This window comes from Pomacea canaliculata, linkage group LG12 (assembly GCF_003073045.1).
Source record: "Pomacea canaliculata isolate SZHN2017 linkage group LG12, ASM307304v1, whole genome shotgun sequence".
NCBI lineage: Eukaryota > Metazoa > Mollusca > Gastropoda > Architaenioglossa > Ampullariidae > Pomacea > Pomacea canaliculata.
Window position 1 is genome coordinate 17,594,822 of NC_037601.1, and position 25,635 is coordinate 17,620,456.

At 36.5% G+C, this 25,635-nt stretch overlaps 2 protein-coding genes across 12 annotated transcripts; one reads left to right on the top strand and one right to left on the bottom strand.

Annotated features, from left to right (window-relative positions):
* The first annotated feature begins 439 nt into the window (after window positions 1-439).
* Window positions 440-13,784, top strand: LOC112576792 (nucleobindin-2-like). 6 transcript variants are annotated; one of them, XM_025259511.1, is made up of 14 exons: window positions 440-600; window positions 970-1,130; window positions 2,602-2,814; window positions 4,652-4,759; window positions 5,102-5,264; window positions 7,527-7,615; window positions 8,058-8,243; window positions 9,219-9,306; window positions 9,757-9,815; window positions 10,082-10,282; window positions 10,645-10,728; window positions 11,132-11,188; window positions 11,310-11,813; window positions 12,155-13,784. In XM_025259511.1, exons 2-13 carry the CDS (start codon window positions 996-998, stop codon window positions 11,529-11,531), a joined length of 1,605 nt encoding a protein of 534 aa, XP_025115296.1. In that variant the 5' UTR covers window positions 440-600; window positions 970-995; the 3' UTR covers window positions 11,532-11,813; window positions 12,155-13,784. The 6 variants fall into 6 exon arrangements, with proteins under 6 accessions (XP_025115296.1, XP_025115298.1, XP_025115300.1 ...); XM_025259513.1 differs by having other exon boundaries at window positions 12,158-13,784; XM_025259515.1 differs by having other exon boundaries at window positions 11,313-11,813.
* Window positions 13,781-22,801, bottom strand: LOC112576793 (cryptochrome-1-like). Of its 6 annotated transcripts, XM_025259521.1 has the most exons (12): window positions 22,718-22,800; window positions 21,312-21,546; window positions 20,690-20,884; window positions 20,183-20,301; window positions 19,869-20,038; window positions 19,184-19,330; window positions 18,696-18,860; window positions 18,281-18,421; window positions 16,221-16,372; window positions 15,095-15,300; window positions 14,371-14,459; window positions 13,781-14,165 (listed from the first exon to the last, which is right to left on the bottom strand). In XM_025259521.1, the coding sequence occupies exons 3-11, from the start codon at window positions 20,851-20,853 to the stop codon at window positions 14,380-14,382; spliced, it is 1,344 nt and encodes a 447-aa protein (XP_025115306.1). In that variant the 5' UTR covers window positions 20,854-20,884; window positions 21,312-21,546; window positions 22,718-22,800; the 3' UTR covers window positions 13,781-14,165; window positions 14,371-14,379. The 6 variants fall into 6 exon arrangements, with proteins under 6 accessions (XP_025115306.1, XP_025115308.1, XP_025115304.1 ...); XM_025259519.1 differs by lacking the exons at window positions 13,781-14,165; window positions 14,371-14,459; window positions 15,095-15,300 and adding exons at window positions 15,538-15,958; window positions 22,159-22,231 and having other exon boundaries at window positions 22,718-22,753; XM_025259523.1 differs by lacking the exons at window positions 13,781-14,165; window positions 14,371-14,459; window positions 15,095-15,300 and adding an exon at window positions 15,525-15,958 and having other exon boundaries at window positions 18,696-18,824; window positions 22,718-22,801.
* Window positions 22,802-25,635: the final 2,834 nt, after the last annotated feature.

Consider the following 25,635-nt stretch of genomic DNA (forward strand, 5'->3'; position numbering starts at 1 on the left):
CAACGGCCAAGAATGACTGTACCTATATAAATATATAAGCTATATATAGTAATTATCCTAGCTCCTGTCATCCGTGCAAGAGTTTTTGTTGTTGGTTTTTTTATTATTTATTTAAGAATGCAATATAATCGGGCGACACACAGCTTTTTTTTCTTGTAGCGCTCATCACCCATGCAGATCGTAAAACTCGGTTTTTGCCGCTGAATCAGCCCGTCAATAAACTGCACGTCTACTCACACCCAACAGATAAAATAATGTTTTCATGTCCCTAAATGATTGATTCCCTCGCGCGGTAGTATATGGTTCATACTACTTCGGGATGAACAGCCTTCGTTGTGATTACGATCAACGTTTTTTAACACACGTCATACAAAAAAAAGGAAAACCCATACAGAACCCCTCAGTTGTCGACGTAGCCCTAGCTTTATTTTTGGACCAATCAGGTGGCAGGTTTGTATTTACCGCTCGTCATCATCTCGAACACGTCCATCGTCTGTATCTACAGATTGTTGATTCCATCTGTTGTTGACTGGCTGAAAAGCAGCCGATAGTGAAACGCACGTAAAGAATTTGTGACATCATCTTCTCAGAGAAGGAAAGGTACGAAATATTCTTAAGTTAGAATGTAACTTTTTTAACAATAAAGTTTTTATGATCAAGGAAAAACCAACCAGCCGGCAGATTTGTAGAAAATCGTTGTAGAAATTTAATGATGGAAAAGAGAGCTTCGATGGGTATCTTTTGCTTTACAGAAATCTATCTGATTTAAGAAACAAAACACAAAGCCACAAATAGGTGAATGGGATGAAAAGCTTAAATTAATGCTGGGTCAGTTATTCTTATCAGGTGTAGACTTGTCTGTTCAAAGGCCTTCTTCAATGTGAAAGTGTGAGCTAAAGATTTAGAGTTAAGCTGGTACAAATAATGGCATAACCACAATGAACTTCATTTATTCCTGTAACATTTTAGGTCTTCATAGTTGGCCATACAGCAAAATGCGCTGGAAGATTTTACATTCTGCGCTCGTTTTCTACATCCTGGTACACTTCGCCTTATGCAAACCAGTAGACAGGCGCGGGCCACCACATCCAGACCCAGTGGAGGAAGGATCAAAAGTCGAGGAGGATTTGGTAATTACATATACTAACACATACAGTTCTGGCAAAGCAAGGATTGGCAGGGATGATTAAAACACTGAATCACAGTTACTGATTCAGTATTATTGTAAATTGTGAGACCCTTCACAAGAGTGTTTCTTTTAATATATATATTTCAAGAAAAAATGCTGTAATAATTTTAGAAATACTTGTGCAAGTTTTAAATATCACATTGTAATGTTATCAAGGAAGTATTTTGATAAAAGTTTTTCATTACAAGAATATGGATATTAGGAAAGTCGTTTTTTTAATACTTTCTTTGCTCTGTTATGATAATGAAATACCAGATTTGTGGAATGAACATAGTTCACAGCAGTTTTAATTTAAATTAATTACACATTAAAGTACAAGTTGATGAAAAAGTAAAATGATAAAGAATCCCATGGTCTGGTGATATTGGGATAGTGGGTATTTATGATCTGACATCTTTCGGGTAAAGCTTGAAGAAGGCAGACCACACTCCATTTTCTTCTGGCACCCTTACCTCCCTTGAGGTATCTGGTACCCATGTCTGTTGGACAGCTGCTGGGTTAGCTGAAGTTGTTTACAGAATGACAGGAGTTAAGCCAGTGACTATCTGCTCCATAGCTAAGGATGCTAACCATCAGGCTGAACTGTCTTTTGTTAGAAAGACATTAACATTTGTATACTTTTTATTTTATGTCATTCCCAGAATGTTTTGTGTTTTGCCCTTTCGTACTTTTTTGTCACCAAAGCAGTAATACTTATTTAAGACATTTACTTTCTTGGGCTCATTTTTCTTTTGTTAATTACAGGTTACAGTTTTAACTGTTCTTGTTTATTTTATAGTTCTGTTAGTAATCTCTTGAGATTTTCAGAGGGAAGGTGAGAAAGATGGAAGCTGCTCCCTAAAGAGGTTCCATAAGCTTAATAATATTAATAATAAATAATAAATGCAAAATTTGTAAAGCATACTCACACTCCTAAAGAGTATGCTCGTAGCACTTAAGATCAAGAATGAAACATGGACAGCATACAAAAAACAAACAAATAACATATGAACTATAAAAGAATAAACAACCTACTAAACGAATGAAATCAAATGCAGTAAAAACAAAGAGGAACCAAATAATAAGAACAAGAGCTGAGAGTAACATGATAGTGCAAAAGGAAGGGTGTAAAAAAGAACTAGCATTATGGAAAATGTTATTAATAATAATAATAAGTGAGAATGTATAAAGCGCAGTATCTCAGCCAAAGTCGAACTTACTGCGCGAACAAGATCACAAAATAGTAACAAAGATGTAGAATAAGTTAACAAAAAGTAACAAAGAACTTGAACACATCTTTTTGTTGTTGTTGTTGTTGTTGTTGTTGTTGTTGTTGTTGTTGTTGTTGTTAACACTTGTTTGTTTTCATTTCTTCCTTGTGACCTGTCTTTTTCATCATTCTGCTGCACTTTAGAGAAATTTTGCTTATGCAGGACTATGAATTTGAAGAGGATTATAACGAAGATGATGATATTGATGACAAAGTGGTTGATGAAAAAATTCATGTTGTAAAAAGAAGTAATGAAAAGCTGGAGGAAGCAAGTTCTAAAGACCTGCCAAAAAGTGACAGGAAATTAGATCTCATAAAGCAACGAAAAGAGCTGGTCAATGCAGCAGTAAGAGAGAGGAAAGTCCGTGTACCAAAGGTGATGTAAGTCTTACCATGAGGGAATGATGCTTTCCCAGGTCTTACAGGTTGTGCAGCCACATCACACAGCTTGGGATATCATTTAATTTCAGATTGCAGGATTTACATAGTTGTAGTTACATTTTTTAGGCTATTTTGTGAGTGGATTTTTGTTTCTTTGGCTGCTTAAAGGTTATTCATTTGTATTATTTAGTTTTATAAGAATGTAGAAAAGTAGATGTAAATTATTCCATCTTTCTGGGCCAAATGGAACTGTCATGTTCTTTTACAAGTACATTAAATGTAAATGAATCTGTGACAGTGTGAGTACACATGAATAAACATATTTAAAACATAGGTACTCTTAAACTTTATAACAATGGACTCAAAAGATATTTTTTAAAAGTAGTCTGAAATAAGAACACAGTGGATATTTGTTAAATTGTCATCTTTTAAATGTTTCAGTTTGGCCTACAGATTTGGAATATGGTTGACTGCTCAATTAGTTTGCATGTGGTATATGATAGAAAGGCACTTTTTCAGGCATCAGATTTCAGTTTCTTTCATTATAAAGGAAAAAGCAATGGGAATGTTAAGTTGTGCTTAAATGATAGAAAACCTGTGGAAAGGCATAGAGTATAAGAATGATTTTTAACATACTTGTCATGGTTTGGTCATACCTTTGGGAAGGTAGGGTGAATGTGTAGGGCACTCACTACATTTGTGAGTGCGGATATGTTAAAATTCTATTGCCAGTGCAAGTGACAACACAAGTGATGCTGAAGGAGGTTCATTCATTTTTTTTTCAATGGCATTCTTGCATTTTTTCACACAGAGATCATTGTCCTGACAGTGGGCCAAGATGTTTTTCTATGGCATGTTACTGTTTGTGACCTTATCCTCTGTCATGCCACGATTTTTCAAATTTGCTGAACTTTTTCATCTCTATGATTTGGTTCATAATTTTTCTCAATAATCTTTAAATTATTTTGACGAGCCCCAGTTTAGGACACATGTAGCTCTTATGCCCAAGTGTTTGGTCATGTCATTTGACAATGCATTGTGCTGGGCTACTGAATTGCCATAGAGCTTTGCTTTAGACTTGATGTAAGTAAACAGTCAGTTAGCAACCTAAAATTTGTAATGGAAATGATTTAGAACATCAGTCTCCATTTAAGCCTAACTTGTGTTTTCATTTGCATTAGCCTTTAAGGAGGTTAAATTTCTATATATATATATGTCACATTGTACATAATAATAAAAATGATTCTAGCCTTGGTTGATACATGCTGTAGCAATATCCCCCAAATCCCACTAATAGGATGGGTGCTTTGGTTTATGCCACAACTTTGAGTTGTTTTTTGTTTTAAAACAGGGACTTCATATTTATTTTTACTCATTATTTTTCAGACTTTTTCTCCTATAGTGCATATACTAATGCAGTACATACCCTATTATTTTATTATTAATAATGTAGTAGTATTGTGATCCCTTGTTCAGAAGGATGTTCTTTGAAAAACTTTTATTCTTCAGTATTCTTTAGCTTCATTTAGTGATTTTAACTGTTATAAGTATTTAGCTATAAAATAGGATGTACTTGTAGTTTCTTTACCGAAAATACATAATTTTGAACTCAATTTTTTTATGAAGAGGCTTCAGGGGGTGAGTTTGATAATATCCAGTAGCAGTATGAAAAGGGTCAGTGCTGGCAGGTGTTACCAAATGCATCTTAAAGAAAATTTTTAAATGCTGCTTCCATTTTGTTATTATATTGTTCATACACTTTTTATGCTTGTCTGGTTAAAAGACACTGAATTGCTTCATTGATTTTATCATGCCACTCGTATTTCCTACAGGGTACAGGATTGGAATATGATCGCTACCTTCGGCAGGTGGTTGAGATTCTGGAATCAGATGATTCTTTCCGTAAGAAATTGGAACAGGCAAATATTTCAGATATAAAGGTATGCTTTGATGTTGCATCAAAAATGTCTCAGATCATTATTTCAGTATCTGTGGTTTTGTTTAGAGATGACTATATTATACTTAAGTTACATCTTTTGTATCAAATAAAGATTGATGAAAAAGGCTTTCACACTTACAGATGAATTGGTGTGTCATTTCTTACTGATATTTTTAAATGGTGTATATGACTGCTTTTGTAATATTTCTTCTTACCCATGAAATTCTTTAGCTTTAAAGACATCAAGACCTAAATCCTTTCATGATATAATGTAGTTTGTGATTTGGTGCAATTTATTTAAAAAGATTACTTAAAAAAAAAATTCACTATCTTCTGTTTGTAGAGTGGGGCCATTGCTTCACATTTGGAGTTGGTTAATAACACCATCCGCACCAAACTGGATGAAATCAAGCGTATGGAGGTGCAGCGGCTGCATGAACTAGCTCGCATCAAGATGCGCTCCATGACGGGTACGCAAGTCTTGCATTACATTGCTGCGCATGGAGGTAGGTTGTTCTTTTGTTACCTACCCTCAATAGATTTTTTTGGTTGAGCACAGTTCCTCAGTTGCCCAGCTTTAAAAGCAGGTCAGTCTCATCATAAAAAAGGTGGCCTTGGTGGGAAGAGAACAGTTCTGTGTTGCTCTGGGGGTCATCTTGGTAAGTTTTTTTTTAACAATTTCTTGAAATAGTCCTTAAATGAGGTTATCTCACAAGACTGCTTCTGTAAATATGGAGAGTATCCAAGCAAGAAAAAGATAATCTTATATCTGCTACTTATTTTAAAACGATTCAGTCTTGGCTTCATTGTTAAAAATAAAATCAGGTGTAATCTTGCAAACACTTTCATTTTTACCTGTCAATCTAAGAATGTTTTCCAGTTGCTAGACTGTCTTTATTGTGTGAAGTCTTATAAGTACATGCCTACATTTATTTCTTGGCAGAGCACACAAAAATGGTGGTTGGGCTTAGGTCAGTTTGTCACTGGCCATCATCACAACTTTATGATGAGATTGACTTTCAGTTCTGACTCTGGCTGTATTGTTTTCTCAAAGACATTTACCACAGCATGCCTGGCAGTATAGAAAGCACTTTATGGTTGTGAGACAGTGTGCTGTTTTTGTGACTTCATATTTGAGAGGTCTTTAAAAATCCTAAAGTTTTATTAATGTGAACAGTTAGTTGCAGCCAGTTGTTTAATTTCTTTTAGCATCTTGTCAGATGCATTGAGCAGACTCATGATTATGAGCAGTTTCATTTTTACTATTATTATAAACTGTAAATTAGAGTCACTTATCAACATTAATCATAAATGTTTGATGTTTCAGTAATCATTAAGTCAGAGGCAATCATCAATGTTTCTTAGTATTAATGCAAATAATTCAGTTATAAGTAGGGATATGCAAAAGCAGTGGAACTGATACAGTTTTCATGTGGAAAAGAGCATTTGCTGTCAGATTACGTTGCACATTTATTGCGCAAATACTGGGCAGAAGTATGAGTTCTTGTAATGGCCAAGGTTTGGGCTTGAAAAGATCAGTAAAACCTGTAGAACTTTGTACTTTTCCCTTTATGATAGATATCCTCTCAAGGTTTGGGTGGGGTGGCAGGATCTCTAAGAACCAAGAAAAGTTGTTAAACTGTGTTGCTCCTAGTGTTGAGAGTTGTTCGGTGGCCTACATTTGCAGCACACTTCACACAATCCAGGCATATCTTTGCTATATTTGCTATCTTTTCTTGGCACTTGTCTTCTAGATGTGTAACATTTGTCTGAAGTGAACTTCTTTAACCTCTGCCATCATGTAATGCCTAAGCTGCATTGTTTCTGACCCTGGCACCTTTGAACATAAGGTCTTACTGTATGGCATTTCAGCACCTGAGAGAGCTCATTATTATTAGTCTCTAATGTTGGCTGCCACTTGGCCATTATTCACATGCTATCAGAAATAAAAATATTTCTTTGTTTTGCTTTGTTGTTAATATTAGTCTTTCTTTGAGATGCTGTTTATTTTAATAATTGTTTTTGTGTTCGATTTGCATTAGGACAAAGATATATCTGCTAGGCTTTTTCTTTGATGTTGACATTGCTATTAATAATGATAAGGATGATAAATATGTGATGATGTTGAAAGGTTCATAAATGTGCAGAAAATTAAATTCATTTTTGAAAGCAATCTCAAATTACAACTAATTGCAGTTAATAGCATGACTTTGTGTAGGAGAATTTGATAATCTGTAGCTCCTTTAAAATGCCTCTGTAAGGTAAAGGGCATTCTGTTTCTTAACATTAGATATTAGTTGCTCTTTTAGCTTTAGCTTATGCATTGTTATTTAAGCCCATCAAGCAACATCAGATGTCTGTTTTCAGAATATTTAAATGTATTTAACATCATGTTAACTGCATGTTGTTGATGGGAAAATATGGCAGTGCACAATTTTCTACTGGTGCAAAAATTATTCTGTAAATTCTACTAGCAAGCTCCTGCAGGAGATATTTTTCGTTTTTGCATATTGAAACCATGCCATTCCTTTGGTTTTGTTGTGGTAAATGTTTCCTGCTCATTCTCTAGAAAATGTGGATGCAAATATAAAATAATTTTTCCCCATTGTTTTAAAGGTGTGTTCCTTTTTAAAATATTTATAGTCTTATGAAAGCATTTAATTGTAATTTGGGTGTAGAAAACATACTCAGCTAAAAGAGACGCAGAATCTTAAAGGAGCTACGTTTGAGAAAAGTTGATGGGTGTTTTGCAACTGTGTATGGAACAGGTGTGGATCGCATGGATATCCCCAATCACCTTGACATCAGCAACCCATACTCCTTTGAGATGAAAGATCTGGAAAGGCTCATTAAGAAGGTGAGTAGTGCAGAGTAGTCCAGAAGACTTTTCTTTACTTATAGGTCCCTTGTGTTGCCTGCTTGTGGGTTATAGGCTTAATGCACTTATGTTATTACACCTAGAGCTTTAGATTTAGTAGTTTTTATCTGTTTTATCTAATTTTTTCAATTGTTTATTTCCTTTCACAACTAGTTTTTATTAAAAATATTTATCTCACGTCTGTTTCCACTTCCTTGTAGGTTTTGTTTAAACCCATCATTTCTTCCACCCCATCCCCCTAAGCCTAAAAAAATAAAATAAAAATACCAATGAAAGCATTGAGTCATTAACATCTGAATAAACTGAAACTTTTTTTCCCCTTATGTGCACTGATTCAATCTAAGATGGGTACACTGTATCTGCTCATTTGTACATGTAAAAATGCGATGGTATGAGCACTGGGACTTTCACATACTTGCAGACAACCCACGACCTTGAGATGTTAGACAAGAAGAGACAACATGATTTTAAGGAGTATGAGATGGAGAAAGAGTTTGAATATCAGCAGAAGTTGAAGGAATTGCCTGAAGAGACACGCAAGGAAGAGGAAACCAAACACGAAGAGCTTAAAACCAAACACAAGCAGCATGAAAAAATTAACCATCCTGTGAGTAGACATTGTCTTCTCAGGGCATTCTTGTGTGCTCTGCTTATAATGCCTACACATTTTTACAAGGAATCAAATGGTGATAGAGGTCACAGGCCACATAAAAATAAAGTTCATTACCACTCTGTATGTCACCTGCACAATAAAACAAGCTGTGGACAATTCACAAGCGTATGGTGATCAGGTTTTGCTGGCAGTGAAGAGACTGGACAAGGATTAAATTAGTGTTGTGCAGACATTTTAAACTTGTTTGCATCTCGTCTCATTAATGCGTATTTAATCCTTGTCTAGCCCCTTGTCCCATCAGGACATGCGGCATAGGCAACGGTTGAAAGAATGTGTCTGCCCTGCCAAGTACTTGTCTGCATCTATCTTATATTGGACGTTCCTTGCTTGTCCCTTAAAATTTACTTTATCGTCATGATTCACTTATTACACATTTATTGATAAGAAAAAAAATATCTAGATTTACTGAATTTCAAGTTCCAGCTGCGGTTGCCTTGGCAAGGCCAGACCAAATATACAGACCTATACAATGCATGGCCTTGACATTCCTCACCCGTGCTTCCATAGCAGGGAGTTAAGACCCAAGGGGAGAAAATTACTACACGTGAGGGACACCATTGTGACTGGAGGACCTGTCCTTTGATTTTTTTTTCCAGCCTCACTTTTTCGGTTACTGTATTCTGAAGGCTGACTTTGTCGTAGACTCCAATTTTTTTTCAAAATGGTGACTATTTAAAACAGGTAGGAGTATGATTTTCATGCTTTCTGGATTATCAGAAAAAATTTGTTGGGGTTCTCATTGTTGTTCAAATGGTAAAATTTCTTAGACTCTAATTTAGAGAAATAGGTATTTCAATCTCATCTTTGTCAAAATGCTGTTAGCAGCGTTATGTAATTTTGATTTAGTTCTGTTATCTTGGGGTTTCTATACTTGTATAAGAGCAGCATTGTGATTCTGACTGTTGACAGGGGAGCAAAGATCAGTTTGAGGAGGTGTGGGAAAAGGATGACCACCTTGAACAGGAGTTTGACCCTAAAACTTTCTTTTTTATGCATGGTGAGTTGTTTAGTATGGTGCCCTTTAATTCACCATGAACACTGTTTATTCATTTGCACCTTAAGACCAATTAGAGCATGGGCAAAGTATGGTGAGCTGCTTGCTTCAGTAGATCAGCTTTTATGTTTTACTTTTTTCTTTAAGATTTTTATTTTATGACAAGTGGTTTGCAAAATGCCTTTATGCTTGCAGAAATGTAGCATTTAGTTTGTTGATCTTTGCCTAATAGAAAAGAATATCAGACAATAAAAGACAAATTGCAAACTTGTTTTTCTCCTTTTGCCGTCACTAAAACCATCTGATGTACAAGTCCTTGCAAATACACTTGTCCTGTCTCACACATCTCTATTAATCTGAATGCATGTCACCATATAGCTCTTCAAATGTAGGTACATTCACCTATTTCATGTATGCCCTTTTCTTAGTGTGTTTGTGTGATCACATCTACAGATATAAATGGTGATGGCATCTGGGATGTTCAGGAAGTTGAGGCAGTTTTACAAAGAGAAGTTGGTATCATTTTTTTCATATTCCTTTTTGTGACAAGCATTCATGTGTGTTTATTACAGCTGTGCTAGTACATTGAATCCAGATCTCTCTGCTATGGCATTCATAATTCATCAGCAACCTGCTTCACTGTACAGAAAGATATACTGAAAATATGTTTTTCTGAGGGTAACTGTGCATTAGAGTACCCTCCATAATCTAGGATCACACTGTGAATGCTATGTGTGCCTTCTTCAACTTGTCCAAACCACTTCTTTAATCTTTTAAGCTGGATAAAGTGTATGATGCACGAAACTCCCCTGAAGAAGATGATCCCATGGAACGTTTTGAGGAGATGAACCGAATGCGAGAACATGTGTTTGGTGAGATTGACAAGGACAAGGACTACATGATCACATTGAAGGAGTTTCTGCAGTACACAGGGAAGCATGGAGAAAATGAAAAGTTCAAGGAGGATGAAGGCTGGGAAGTAGGTACTTTTACTCTTCAGTGATCTAAAGTTTTTTGTTTTGCCCCTTACACCCACTAAAAGTCTTTCTTTAAAGATATAGAAGGTTGAGAGTCTGATAGATTCACGTGTTTGATTCTAAACTTCAGAGATATGATTCTTTGATGGGAACAAGATTTGTACATTTGGCTATATTCATATTCAGTTCTTACTCTAATGAGTGTATGCCATAATCAACTTGGGATCCTTATAGATTTTTGAAGTGTTTTAACAGTAATCTTATCACTTATTAAGAAACTGTTCTGTGTGTATGAGGAAAAATATTAATTTCCTGTTTCATTATTTTTCTTTAATTTCTCTTGCTCCCAACTGCCTGTCTGCAGGGTATTGAGGACAAGCCCCAGTTCACAGATGAAGAATTTCAAGAATATATCAGGCAACATCATGCACAACCTGGTGTTGTTAATGTAAGAATAAGCGCATGTATTTGAGTGTTCATCTTTATGGAGATATTGGTTGGTGGATGGATGTGGAGGAAAAGAGAAGAGAGATTCTGGTAGATTCCATCAGGTGTTTAGAAATTAAAGATATACACATGCCCAGAGTGACTATGGTGTGTACATTTACTATCACATAGCATGCACAACTCCTAATAGAATATATTTATTTAAATCAAGTCTTGACTAGGTGCTCATTAACGTTGCTGAAGTACAAGATTAGTATAGGGTACAATAATTTAAAATGTGTTGACCATTTGCCCTCTTTCTCTCCCCTCCCTCCCAATACTGTCATTTCTAAAACACCGTTTTACATAGTGTCTTTATTTCTGAAACATCCTACTGTCTGACTTGGCACCTTTATTCCTGACAGGTTCCTCCTCAACATGATCTTCAGTTCCAGCCAGAGGACAAGCTCCGTCAGCAGCAAGTGAGCAAATGCTGATTATGTTAAACATGATGAATTTTATTTTAGCAGTCTGGCTTATTTCTGTAGCTGCTTGCCAATATTTACAACAGATCTTCTCCATGGGTTTATTTTTGTTGATTAGCAGCAGCAGGGCCTTCCACATGGAGACCCACAAGCATCCTGGCTTGGGGGTTCCTCAGCAGCCTGGCATGGGAGTGCCACACCAGCCTGGGTTGGGGATTCCTCAGCAGCCTGGCATGGGAATGCCACAACAACCTGGCATGGGGATTCATCACCAGCCTGGCACAGGAGTGCCGCAGCAGCCTGGTTTGCCAGCACAGCAAAATTTTCAACAGCAGATTAATCAGCAACAGTTTCAGCAGCAACACTTGAATCAACAGGCCCAGTTTGGTCAACAACAACACAAGGCCAGTTTGGTCAGCCACAAGGACAATTTGGTCAACCTCAACAAGGTCAATTTGGTCAGGCTCAGCAAGGACAATTTGGTCAGCCTCAAACAGGTCAATTTGGTCAGGCTCAGCAAGGACAATTTGGTCAGCAACAGTTGAATCAGCAAGGACAATTTGGTCAGCAGCAACATTTAAATCAACAAGGCCACTTCGGTCAGCAGCAGCCGTTGGATCAGGTACATCCTGCTTAGATGCATAAAAGTACAACTTAATATGTTAAACGAAATCTGGGAAGCTGTGCTTTAAACCATTTCTCATCATGTTTGTCAGTATCCAAGCATTTCTCCGAATTCAGGGAAGGTTGCATCAGAGTATTTTTTCCATTATTTTCCTTTAGACTTAAAAGTGTTGCAGAACTAGATACCAACAAGTGACTAAAAGCGGAGCTTGTTATAGATAACCTATGTAGATTTTTTTTTTTAATAACAAGCACCACTTTGAATAATTCTTACCTAATAAGCAGTTACCTTAACAGATGCATTCATTTTTTTTAATTTTTTTTTCTGTGTGTGAATAGCAGCAGCAGCATGTAGCAACTGAGAACCAAGTCAACCAGGGTCAAGGGATCCAAGGAGATAGTCAGCACCATGTCAGTCAAGGGCAAGTCCATCCTGCTGTGTAACCTGAGTCCAATGCTGTTGGAGTTGTGTGGCATAAAGAGGCCATCATGACCATCAAGGGGTCATCAAGCCTTCTCGAATGTTATCTTAGCAATTTATGTTGCAAATCATTTCATGCATAACAATGTTTCAGAGCTTGTCCATCTTACTTTTAGCTCTGGGAAGATGTTATACTTTATGTGTAATGGAACATCTAAAGTGTGTTCTTATTTTGGAGGAAGATAATGAAGGTCTTTAGGGGAAAAACAAAAGGCTTGTAACTTAAGATAAACATCAAGATTTGACCAAAAAAGCCTTCATTGTTTAACATGCTTTCAGACACTAACTGCTGTCATAGCATTGTTTTTGTGTGTGTGTGTGTGTTTGTTTTGTTTGTGGGCGGGGGGAGAGCCCAGAAGTCACTTTAAATCTGCTGCACTTTTATTAAAAAAAAAAAATGGGTTTGCTTTCCCAAAATTAACTGAAGGAGGCCAGCAGTTGTCTATTTTTGGTTCTTGGAGATCATGCAGTGAAAATTAGATACGCTGCACAGTGTTTTTTTGTTGTTTTTTTGTTAAGAGTGGTGTTGGATGCATTTCACATTTAAACATTATGGAAAAATATTTCTCAGCATTTTCAAAGTTGGTTGTATATATTTTGCTGTAGATAAAAATGGTAGTTTGATATTTGTTTTCAAGAATGAGCTCACATTTTGTTGTCAGGTTTACACAAAGGTCTATTTTACTAATGTAATAAAAGTGTCAACTTGTGTGAGGTGTATCAAAGATAATCTCTCTTAAGAAGGATCTCAAATGTATCTTTCCCCGTGAAAAGCAACTAGAGCATCCTGTCTGGTTTCTGGTTTTAAACTGAACTGAGAAACTATGGACATTTTAGTTCAGTGTGATTTATGCCGTATAGTTACAGATATTTAACTCATGTTCATAGTGTTGCATAAAATGTTATAATGTATATTAAAAATTACATCAGATGTGAACAAAGAACTACAAGCTTTACTCGTTTTCCTGATCTGTAAACTCAGACAGATAGGGATTCACTGTTGTAAAACTTCACTGTGCAACATATTTGTCGGTGTCCATCTGCTGGTCATTTTCATGGTACCTAAACCATTCCAGTTTTAGTTGGTACCCTAAGCTGGATATTTCTTTGAGAAATTTCTTTGCTGTTAGCATATTAGCTCTTCATGTGTGTGAAAATGTGGTCAGTCTGAACTTGATTGGGCAGAAAGACACATATTGATTTTATTTATGTATACCCTCCCATAACGTGGTAAGTGCACAAGCCCATCTTTTCAGTGCAGCAGGTAATATGAGCTTAAATACAGGTGAAACTCTGTAAAAGCTGCTGTAAGCCAGAAGTTTTGAGTTCTGACTGGTCTTGCGTGTGACGATGTGGGAAAATTTATTAGTGATTTTTGTTATTTTATTTTCCTTCTAACTTTATCTTTTTGAAGAAAAAAAAATTAAAAGTTTCTAAGGTTCTGAAAAACTGCATTATGTCCAAGAGCTAATAAAAAGAGCCAGTACATTCAACGTTGTTTATATTTATGTAAAATAGTAGTGAATAAAGACTACTGCATGCATGTAAAGGGTTAAAAAGCACAAAAAAAGCTAAGCTAGATCTTCATTTTGGGTGGAAAATTGAATATCATGGGTTCAAAAGGAATAACTACCACCTGAGAGGAAAACATTTCCACGTCTTTCTGTCCGATCGGAATGTTCACATGTGCGCCTTAAGGCATCGTGACTTTCATGAGAACTAAACTGAATTCATCACCATGCTATGCATACAGCAATGCTATCGTTTATCCACTGGAAAAAATAGAAGAAATTAACCACATTTTTATCCGGTTGCCTTGGGTTTTCAGCAAGGTTTGTTGACATCTTGTCATGTCTGCATGGATTTAACCTAAAAGACACCAAAAAGGAAAAATGTGTTTAGAAAAATATATGCTTTGGCAAAACCTCAACTGAGTTTTGACAAAGAAATACAAGACCAAGAATGCCAAATAAAAAAAAAATATGGAAGTGAGCTAAAAAGGCACTTTTAGATTGTCATTATCATTTTTCTCAACATGTTATGAAACAAACTTGTCACATACAAAGTGACTAGCCTTTTCATTTTAATCATCCTTCTTGGGTTTCTTCTTGCTGCTGCTGTCAGTTGACTCTTTTCTTCTTTTTTGCGGACTAGCAGACTTTCCTGCAATACAAGTTTAAATGAAAACCAATGTTCAGTGCTGGAAAAAATTTAACACAAAAAAAAAAACTAAAGAATCACCGTCCTTACCTTGAAGCAATGATCAACACAGACAAATTCCATCGCTCGTGTTTTTAAGGGGTACCAGCAATTAGCCAATACCAAGAGACCCCTTTCAACTTAGGTGATGGGTACCTTATGCACCAGAGAAGCTAATGATTGTACAAGGAGAGGTGAGGGTTAATATCCACCCTTGGCCTTAATACAGTGACTCACTCTTAAGTTTACTGTCAACTGCCTACAAGACCTTTGAAGTGAAAAAGAAAAACACCAGAACCATTGGAATGAAAACAAACAGGCCTAGCAAGATATTTACAACATGGCAGCTAATAATTTTGTGAGGTCCAAACCATCTGCATTCATGGTATAATGCAAAATCTGCAACCTCAGACTAAACATAATGTTACAGCCAATGGAGGATACATTGATCTGGTATTTCATCTAATAAACATCAAGGACTTAGAAATGTTGATACTGAAGGCTTGTATCTCCCTAGTGAAGGAAGGTTATTCACTTACACAGAGAATCCGTATCACTTTTAAATACATTACCAACAATTTCAAAGGTCTTTAACCTACCACTGAAATCTTGTCCTTCTTTACGTTTTGCATATGCAGCAGCCATCCTTTTAATGTTGACCTTGCTAATAGTGTCATGGTCTACCACTGGCTTGGGATAATCCTGTCCTATAATGCATCCAGCTGCTGCTTGTACAGACTTTGGGGCCTTCCAAGGCTCATAGATATACTGTGCAGGGAACTTGCGTAGTTTTGGCACATACTTCCTGTCATTGAAAAAAATGTGTTTTAAAAGAAAGGCGTGATACATTTTTTGAGAAAGAACAATTATATGCAATCCTCTCCACAATACCAAGATTCAAAAACAAACATTATTACAATAAAATGTGTGATTTATATAGCACATGAGCATGCTTAGAAAGGAGCATGCTCATGGTTAGAAAGGAGCATGCTCTCAATACTTGAGACATGGACAGCATATGAAGGATGTAAAGAGAAACAACTGTAAGACAAGTAATAAAAGACAAACATAGAAGTGGAAGGGAACAGGAATAAGGGAACAAACAGTAAGGATGGAGAGTGGCACAAATCTGCAGAGGAAGACAGGCAGACTGGTCAATAGACTACAATTGCAACTATTGACAACTACGCAACAGATGAAAAAAGTGAAAGAAAGGGTTAGAAAATGGAGTAGCTTTATGTTGACTGGTGCATGGAGTAATGTTTAGAGCATGTTTAAAGTATTCAATGGTAGGTAGGTGGCGGATACGGAAAGGGAAGAGAGCTGCACTGTCTTGCAACATAGAAACTAAAATTTCGGTGACCATACGTTGTTCTGGTGACAGGGTATGGTCATCAGACAAAGAGTGGAGTTGTCTGGCTGAGATGTAGGGAAAGTGAAGTTCTGAAAAATAAGCCAGGAGCCTGCAAAGAAATTAAAACAGCACATGCAGCATGCAGCTTGTACAGCCATGAGCCTGCCTATATGACCACGATATGGTGCTATATAAGTTCATGGTATTATTATTATTAGTGAATGGGAGAATGGATAGGCGGGCCACCGCAAAAAAAGGAAGGAGAAAGTCATGGTCTCATTTCCTAGCTCTAAGCACCAGAATTGCAGTTCTGATACAGAAATAACAAAAACTTCAATTAAAAATAAAAGGGGGAAAAAAACTCTTCTCACTTGATGTAATCTCCATTCTTGTCAGTCTTTTTGCCAAATGCAACAGGACTGTAGACCCGAAAGTATTGGTGGAAGAAGGCACTGGCAGACAGCCACAACCAGTTTCCAGCATTTAAATACCAATCAGCATCAAGCAGCAGTTCCTCAAATACCTTTCAAAGAAAAAAAGACATCCGCTTTATATCCATATAAAGATCATAAATTGTATGCATCAAGTACATCTGAACTTGTCGGTCAATCTTTTGTCCCTTGACTGGTATCAGTTGTTAGTGGGAGCAAATGAATAGACAGTGGCTGACAAGGTGATGGTAAGCAGGTCCTGTACAAGGTGATCCAGTCAACTCCCACATGTGCAGATGCCAGTTCTTCTACCATAATTTTGGTCTTGTCAATGCTGGTCTCCATTCTATAAGCGTCTCTGTTCATGCCTGCTAGTAAATGAATGTCTGCAGAGTGTAGGTTGCAAATCAGCCTTCCACCAATGGGACTGTTTCTCTTACTTCTACACCTACTTCTAAAGTAGACCTAATAATGTTGTCATTATCTAAATTTGTTATATTTTAGTCTGATCAGGTGTACTATCAACAAGTCTATGGAAAATAAATTAAGCATTTTATTGTTTTGCAAGAACTAAAAAGTTATCATTTATGTGTCTGAGAAAACTTCACTGAATGTGTAATTGATGAATGATGTATACAAAATAAGTAAAAATTATTGATGATGATAAAAATTTGTGATTTAGGAAAAAAATGTTTTACAGAAATTTTTGAGGCAGTCAATTTCTTACAAGTGATATGAAGATCCATTAGTATGCTTTCATTCCACAAACTATGACTTCAAACACATAAACTCAAGCTCATTTATTTAAATGTTGAAATAATGCTGTTAAAAACATATTATAAATCTTTTTTTGTTGATTTCACTTTCACTTGATCACACTTAATCTGCGACTGTTAGACTCTGCTGAAGATTTACTAGGGAACTAACTCTCCAAGCAAAAGCATTGATCAATACATATATGGACTGTGGTAGACAAACACACTCTCTTAAAATGCCCTATTTATATTTTTAAACATGATTTTTACATAAAGTTGCAATAAGCACAAATAGTTGGTCACAATAATTTTATATTTATAGACATGTGACTGCTGCAAAAGATCATTAATGAAGCACAACCAACTGATATTCACTGTTAAAGAGACTAGAAATGTAAGGGTGCTGGTCATTTCAACCAAAATCCACATCAACCTGACACTGTCGTCTCCCACCTGAGTCAAATCGACCCCACCATAACCATACGTCTTATAACAGACATCATCATCCCAAGCCGAGGTTAAATGAATGGCAAAGGAGTAACACCTGTTTTATGTTAACCAAATGTTTACAAGTACATTTAATAAGAAACTAAAGAATGATGACAGAGGCCTTTTTAAAAATCGATTTAAGAGAAAGTCACATTTAGATACTAGTTTAGATGCCACTGGGATATTTTGACCAAACATCTGCAGATGCCTTTAATACAAACCTCCAAACTGAAAAATAATGACAAAAAAAAGCTTTTGTCAAAAACATTAAGCGCTACTGTGCGACTTGTTCTCTGAATGCATGTTGCCAAGTGGCCATGGTAGTTGAATTTGTTTGAACATCGCACGGCTCTGTTGACAATATTTGAAGTTAATTGCTACTCCTATAATTGGCAATCGATTTGCCTTTCGAGTCTGGATGGATATGGGATGATACTGTAGCTATATATGACTGGAGTGATATGATTTGGGTTAAAATGATATCTTTCAAAATGTACTAATTTTATGCTATTTCTACAGAAAATTGTAATATTTGGGAGGCAGCTGGCCAAAAGCACTCTATTTTAATATGTACTTACAATAACAAAGTCACAACAGAGTATAAACTGTTAGTCATAAGTCGGGTTGGGAAGGTAGTCATCTATATAGTGAACTATGTCCATGAAAACTTTGTGGGTGTAACTAAGAGGAGTCCTAATCGGGGAAATTAAGATTAAGAATCATCTTAATAAAGAGGTCTTACTATATTGATATTACCTTTTGCCCTTCCTCCCATGATAACCAAAGATCCCCTCTGGTTAGAAAGCAGGCAACGGCATGTCTGGCAAGATGATGTATCCAGCCCTCTGTTCGTAGTTGAGTCATAATCGCATCAATGAAAGGATAGCCAGTGCGAGCCTTGGAAAACACACTTTGTTTTTCATAGCTGCCTTGTAGAACTGACAACTTGCTATTAAAAAAATGTCTTAAACTAAATATTTTAGAGCCCCTACCCAAACCTAAAAAAGCAAAATGTAGGTATGGTCAATCAGTATATAAAGTAGGAGGGAAAAGCTTTGAAGTTTCAAACCAATGACCTACTCTGGGTTGTCCATCAAGCAATGACAACTTAAAAAATACATGCCACAGGAAACAAACATACTAAAGTACATCCAAATGATGAAAGATATACCTCACTCCACGCAGCTAGGTATTCTGGATTGGAATCCCAGGGTACCTGTGTGCATACAGGATTGCCTTCCATACGATTGAAATTAGCAGTCCCCACACCAGCAGTATAAAAAAATTCTCGCCACAAAAGCTGTCCGTGCAATGAAACAGGAGGCTTAGTATATACCTGCCAAAGCCAGCAAATCATTTTACATTGTTTGCAGGATGGTATAGCATACAACTTGGCTGTTTTCTGTCATATGTCACACCCTTCGCTAACTTGTTACAAAATAAGTTAAATTTTGTCTTCTTTCATGCTATTATTTTTCATGCAAACCCTTTTTAGAGTAATCTAGAAATAAGGTTTCTCTGTCCTTTTTGTTGTAGCTTTAATCCAGATAAGGTTGTTTGATAACCACATTGACAATTCACACTGGCAGGGTCTTAAAAAATGGAAATTCATAATGTATCCACAGATCTTATGCCCTGTTTTTGCTACAGATATGTTACCTTGTTCAGGTTGTAAATGTCGAGAAGCCTGTAGTAAAATGTACGTACAGACAGGCAGCCAAATTTGATATAGGGACTAAGCACTGTTGTGCTTGGTTCAAGACTGTTAGGTTCTGTCTGTGGCTTTTCAAACTTACAGATCCAGTTCTGCAAGAGTAAAAGTCAGCAACGCTTTCAGCATCTAAAGCCCATCTCTTGTCTAACTGTCAACGCAGCATAGAATAAGGTAGGATAAGACTTAAGCTGTTCTTGAACTGTTTGACTAATAAAATATGCCTAATGACTAGTAGTTCTTTACCAAATATTTCAGCTGACTTTAACTACCATAAGGGATATCACACTATTATAAATACACAAAACATCAACTTTCAGCTTAAAGAAATGGATCAACCAAGTCTTCATATCTGCTATGATGCAGGAACACTGAAGTGAATTTATGCACTAATGGATCTACCGATGTATGCACACACAAACCAACATAAACAAGACCTACCAAAATATGGTACCTTAGCGTAGGCTACGCACAAATAAAACACAAGGAAAAATAAAGAAATAAAAAAGCATACCTGCATAAAGAGCACAATTAAATTGAAAACTGATGATCTAATAACAAATTGATAATCTAATAACATAAACAGCTAATCTAATAACATAAATTTTGACATCAGTAAGTGATTTAGCTCACCGTTTTTTTTAAATACCTCTCCATTCTGGATAAGGCTTCCATCTCTCCGCCAGGAAACAACAGTGGACCACAGTCTTCTTCATTTTTTCCCAGCTCTGCTAGAGTAGGCACCCCATACTTCTCATCAAACTCTTCTTTCCATGGAGTGGTACAATCTAAACAGACATGGACTGACAAAGCTATTTCCATAAATGTCAGCCCTCTTCACTCTCTCTCTATATACAAACACACATACAATAGAGCTAGTTTTCTAATCTGAGATCTGCAAGCTTAAGCACTTATCAAGACATATACATTGTACATAACAATGTTACCAGATAAATGAGAAGATGTCAAGGTGTTTGAAGGTTTGGGAGGGGCACCCATCTCTTTCAAAACTGTCTGCAGCCGTTGGTAAGTCAGTGGTGGAGAACCACCATTTTTTGATATTGTTCTGGAATACAACAATCTTTCATGTCTCCAAGTTAATGTTGCTTGACATGTAAATCCAATGTAACTTTGTAACTAGCACTTGATGCTCAAGCTTACAGTTATTTCTGTTACTTAGGTTCGTTAAATATAACATCCTTTGCTGCTCCATAAATGAATATCTCCAAAATGCATATGATACACATAGCTTCATTACTTACTATCTTATTGATTAAAAAGCTTTTGCTACTGTTTTACTACATTCTACTTCCATTTAACTCTTGTTTTAAGCATTTGGAAATATGAAATTCTAAAAATTATATTACCTCCAAATTTTCATTCATGTGCCTTTAATCACACCACAGCAAATAGAACAATCCTCAAAGATTAGGCTTGTTTTGAATAAAACTTACTTTTCAGTGTCATAAAGTGTGTGTGACACACGCTTAATCACATTAACATTGCAAGATTTTGCAAGTTTTTCAATGGCATCATCTCGTTGCATGGCATAAGGCTCAGTGTCAATTTCAAAGGTTAATGTTGTAATCTTCCAGTCCTTGAAAAGCTCTGGCATCATTGTTTTGGGATCTCCACGAACAACAAAGAGTCTGTATGGACAAAAGTTACAGTTTTCAATAGATTAGTAAATTACAATCTGGCACAACAAATCAGATTCATTTAAATAACTATAAGACAAAGGAAAATAAGTTTTAAGAAAATGATGATATTTTGGTTTACAGGAAAGGTGTACGTCAACAGATCAATTTACTGCTTCTACCTCAAACCTTAGATAACTTTCAATGTTACCAGTTGTTGGGACCTTTGGTACCTAAAAGTATTTACCAAAAGCCATGCTGTAAACAAAATAGGGAAGACAAGCATTAACGGGTGTTTAAAAATTATCCTGAAGGTGGAAACCTCTACTTTTTTCTTACCATATTCCTTCTTCACGAATTCTGAAATTCTGTTCCTTTTATAAACCTAAGATCATAACATGAACTTCGATTATTCACATTACATCTCTTTTACTGTCACCTGGAATTGAGCTTTCGGAGACTGGCATCAAGGTCCTTGAGTGACTGCAGTAAGAAGCGCCACCTATTAACACCAACACGATAATTGCTGCTCTTTGCAAAGTATGGATCAAGAAAGAACACTGGATACAGTTCTGTGGCATCTTGGCATGCTGCCAAAAGTGCTGGATTATCATGGAGACGCAGTCCCTTTCGAAACCAGTGGATGCTTTTTTGGCCTCATAATACTCTGAAATCTGAATAAACCATTATATTTCTGCATTTTTCATATAAAAGAATAAACAAGTTGTTACCTTCATGGAAATTATTAACTCTAGTCTGTTTCTGATATTTTGTTGAGAAAACATGCAAAAGACAGGCAGAAATAAACGAAAGATAGAAGGTAGCAATGAAAAGAAAGACAGCAGCCTGTGTGTCTAGCTCAGAGGTGGGCAAAGTTTTCTTTCTGCATGCCCATTCTCAAAATTCTAAGCAATGCTTCAGGCTGGTTAAATACCGAAAACCCACACCAGATGACTAGAAAATTAATAAACCTAATGATGATGGAATGGACAACAAATGAGTAAACAATGGTGTTCAATTACTGAATTTATTGTGTAAAGAGAAGCTGTTTGAATTCCCTGACCATAAAACTTTAAAATCAGAATTTCCTTTAAAGGCATACGCCTCCGATGCTCTCTAAAAGACTACATCAGACATGTCAGCCGTTATCTTTGTATTTTTGTCTGTGTTAGAATGTTACATACTGTCGACCTCTAAAGCTTAAAGGTAGTACCTTATGAATTAAATTTCAATCAAATTAACTTAGTCTGGATTTTTTTAAAAAAAATTGAAAACGTGCAATTCACATTTTGGAAGGCGGGCAGGTTCAAATTAAGTTGCCCGACCCTGGTGGTCTAGCTTCTTTCTTTAACAGGCAAACTGTCCCACAAGAAACATCAAAGAACGAAATTCTTACTTTACTGTAGATAAATTTCGTCCAGTCGTCAAGTTTGTCCGACAGCATACAATTAATTGCATTCACCTCTCCACCTTTGTATTTCGTCAACAAATTTTGACCATCTAAAATGAATACGTTTGGAGCAGCCACACAAAAAGCCGTTATTGCCGGTTTTAGATCGAGGTAAAGGTTGGCCTACAAATGATTTTGTCTGTGAGAAATGGATTGGCCTTGAAATACATGAAGCAGGTGGAAGCAGAAGAATGCCTAATAAAAAGAGAGAGTGAGCGCGCGCAACTGAAACTGAGTGCTATATGTCGAGAGACCAAAACCAAAGCATCTTCGAAAGATAAAAACACATCAATTCCTTAAACTGTAAGCATTTTTTTTAAAAGATTAACAGGTATCTTAATATGCATTAAAGTTTCTTTTAAAATGCATAGAATACCAGTACTATAAAACAGTACCATGCATGGAGCCTAGAATCTGCAGACGACGCTGTTACGTAAACGCAGTGAGTACGAAATCTTCTCACCAAAACAAGAGAGTAATAAAGATAGACCACTCTATGTCAAACAATAACAAAATTAACGAAACGCTTTTACTTTCTTTTTAAATTTCTAATTTAAGTCTTTTACGTTTTTTACGTCCTACTCATGTGTTTATTGCCACTGTTACATTTTCTTGCTATCCTACTCTTTGTATCCATATGAAATGCTGTCGAGTAATTTTTAGTTTTTGCTTCAGTCGTCAGTAATTCTTTTATTCCATTATTGGCGAAAATTTATGTAAACTTCTCTTCTTATAATAGTAAATAAATTAAAGTTTTGGGTACCAGATCTGAGGCGCTTGGGAGCAGTTGATGATACGGGGCTTGTGTTTGTGGTCCTTGGGGCCGATCGAGTAGTGACGTTTGCCGCCAGCCCTCTGCATGGTTCCTATAGATATGTTACTTGGACGAATGGCATCTTTCATCCAGTCTTAAGCTGACCTCTTTATCCTCTTAACTTGTAGAATGTTATGTCATTATTAATGAAATAATCTCCATTTTGTTTCGCAGCAAATTCCATTGTTTTGTTTGATTCTACGATGCAGGTGACCAAAGCAGACTTGGAAAAAAAAAAAAAACAAAAAACCAGAAGAAAGCGAGGCAAAGGACGTGGGAACTACATTGGCCCAACTGAAGGGGGCTGCCTTAAACCGGGTCCGCAGGCGAGGTATTGATGCTTCCCTATACTCCTCGAGGAGCGAAAAGAACTAAACTAACGATGAAGCAGAGATATGTGGATGGCGATCCCTGTGGGGTAGATGATTAAGCATTAACCTCGCCATACGGAATCGGCGAGGTCGGCAGCTTGTGAAGAGGGTATGCTACATCTGGTTGCTAAGACTGTGTGTAGTAGTTAATGCCAATATGTATATGTATAACTGCATGCAGTAGTAATATGCAGCTGTGGAACTTTCCCATGTAGAGGTATCAATATTTTAATTGGCTCCAATCAAGCCAGAGGACGATACTTGACATCGTTCACTGTCAAACTGCTATTTTTGTTTGGTACAGACCAGCAACCACCGAATCGCCTAATGTGACAGTAGAAATATTGGGATCCAGCTCTGACTTTAAACTTAGGGTAACTATGTGAGTTTAAGTGTCTGTCGTGGCATTCGTGGAATTAATGATTGGAAATTGAGAGGTTATCTCAGGAGATTGTGGTGGAGAGAAAAGGCGTAGAGGAGTTGTATGGGGATCAAGAATGGGGCAGTTGCTGATTAGAAAAACATGAAACAAGGAAGGTTAACTGTGGTTTTGGTGGGGTAGCAAGACGACTGTTGAGTTTTGAGGACAAGATGCTTAGGAGAAGAAAAGGGGACTAAGTCAATTATAGTTTAAAATCAGTGGAGAATGTTACAGGCCTCTTTGTGACATTGTCGGCCTTGCTGATGTCCATGATGTCTTGGCTCAGAGCGTGGTTTTGAAGCGAAGGCAGGTATACTGTGATATAAATAATCAGAAGAATACCTAGATCCTACAGTAGAGCTGGAGATAAACGAGAACAAATCTAAAAGGAATCATTGCGCTGCCAGGAAGTCCGCCATTTTTCTCGCCAAAGGGAGCCTATCAAGTCTGACTCTGAAGTATTCATGTGTCTACAATGCAACGTCTCGAGGACAGAAATTCCAGTAAGAAACTTTATTAGGAAATATCTCAGAACCTTATTTTTAACAATAACTGTATGACTGCTCTAAATTGTTTTATAGCTACATGAATTGCACCAATTCCCGCCACCCCCAACCCCCGACATGTGTTACAGATGTTGAAGATGATTTCACAGGTATGTAGCAAACCTGTCTCTTTTTCAAAACTGCTTTTTAGCACCAATGCAAGCGGACAGTACTTATCAAAAGTGTATGAGTGTATTTCTTAGGTACATTTCAAATTCTGCTGAAGTTAAGACATATTCATTGACGTGTTTGTAAGTTTTCTAGTTTTTTCCCCCCAATACTTCACACTATCAATGTAATTCAGTTTTGTTGGTAATCAAAGTACCTGGTACAAATGGTCACAATACATAACATTGCAAGACCCAGGTAACTGCTAAGAATGTTAAATTCTTGGCAAACATCGCGGTTTTAGCAATGAATTTTAACAATTTGTCTTCAAACCCACACTTATGATGTTATCTCACAGTTTCTCCAGGTTTGCCTGCCAAATCAACTGCAGGATCAACATCACCAGCATGCTCTTGCTGGTTTCTGTTATTACTGAAAGTATTGGTTGTAATTTTCTGCAAGAACTTCACTTAGCCAGCAATCTCTGCACTCTAGCTTTGTTGGACTTCTTTTACTTAGTTTTTGCAGCTGCAAAAATGTGCTTTTCAAAATAAATATCTCTGTGCCATTTAGCAGGCCAACATATTTCAACTCTGCTTTGTACTAAAGATGACCCTTAAACAAATCATACTTATTTTGTGTATGAGTCACTTACCTGCTTTCAGAATTGATAGCATCTTTTGTTTTGATTTGCTTTCTATCAAAAATATTAGTAGCTTCGTAAAGGAAAACAGGCAATGACTGGCCAAAGTGGTTAAATTGCAACTAACACATCTTCTGTTTTAAGCAGCCAAAAATGCCCATGACAATTTTACACAGCTGATTGTATAATGACTATAATCTATTAATTAGGATAACTCACAACATATAATTGTTAACACAATATGAATCAGTTTTAAAGCATCAGTTTTAGTCATGGGGCACTGTATACTGTATATGCACAGATATTTTGAAGTATACCTGCTGGCATAAATATTAAACCGAACACAATTCATGTACTGGATTAATGTAATTTAACATAGGGAACATGATTTTCTATTGTTTATTATCACAT

Excerpts from the sequence above, each read along its gene's own strand:
- LOC112576792 (XM_025259511.1), top strand. The coding sequence starts at position 996 with ATGCGCTGGAAGATTTTACATTCTGCGCTCGTTTTCTACATCCTGGTA. Across the intron at positions 1,131-2,601 it reads CAAAAGTCGAGGAGGATTTG|GACTATGAATTTGAAGAGGA; the intron begins GTAATTACATAT and ends TTGCTTATGCAG. Across the intron at positions 11,189-11,309 it reads ACAAGCTCCGTCAGCAGCAA|CAGCAGCAGGGCCTTCCACA; the intron begins GTGAGCAAATGC and ends TTTGTTGATTAG.
- LOC112576793 (XM_025259518.1), bottom strand. The coding sequence starts at position 20,853 with ATGATGCCAGAGCTTTTCAAGGACTGGAAGATTACAACATTAACCTTT. Across the intron at positions 20,039-20,182 it reads GACATCTTCTCATTTATCTG|TCCATGTCTGTTTAGATTGT; the intron begins GTAACATTGTTA and ends TAGCTTTGTCAG. Across the intron at positions 19,331-19,868 it reads AGAGGTATTTAAAAAAAACG|AACTGGATCTGTAAGTTTGA; the intron begins GTGAGCTAAATC and ends TTACTCTTGCAG.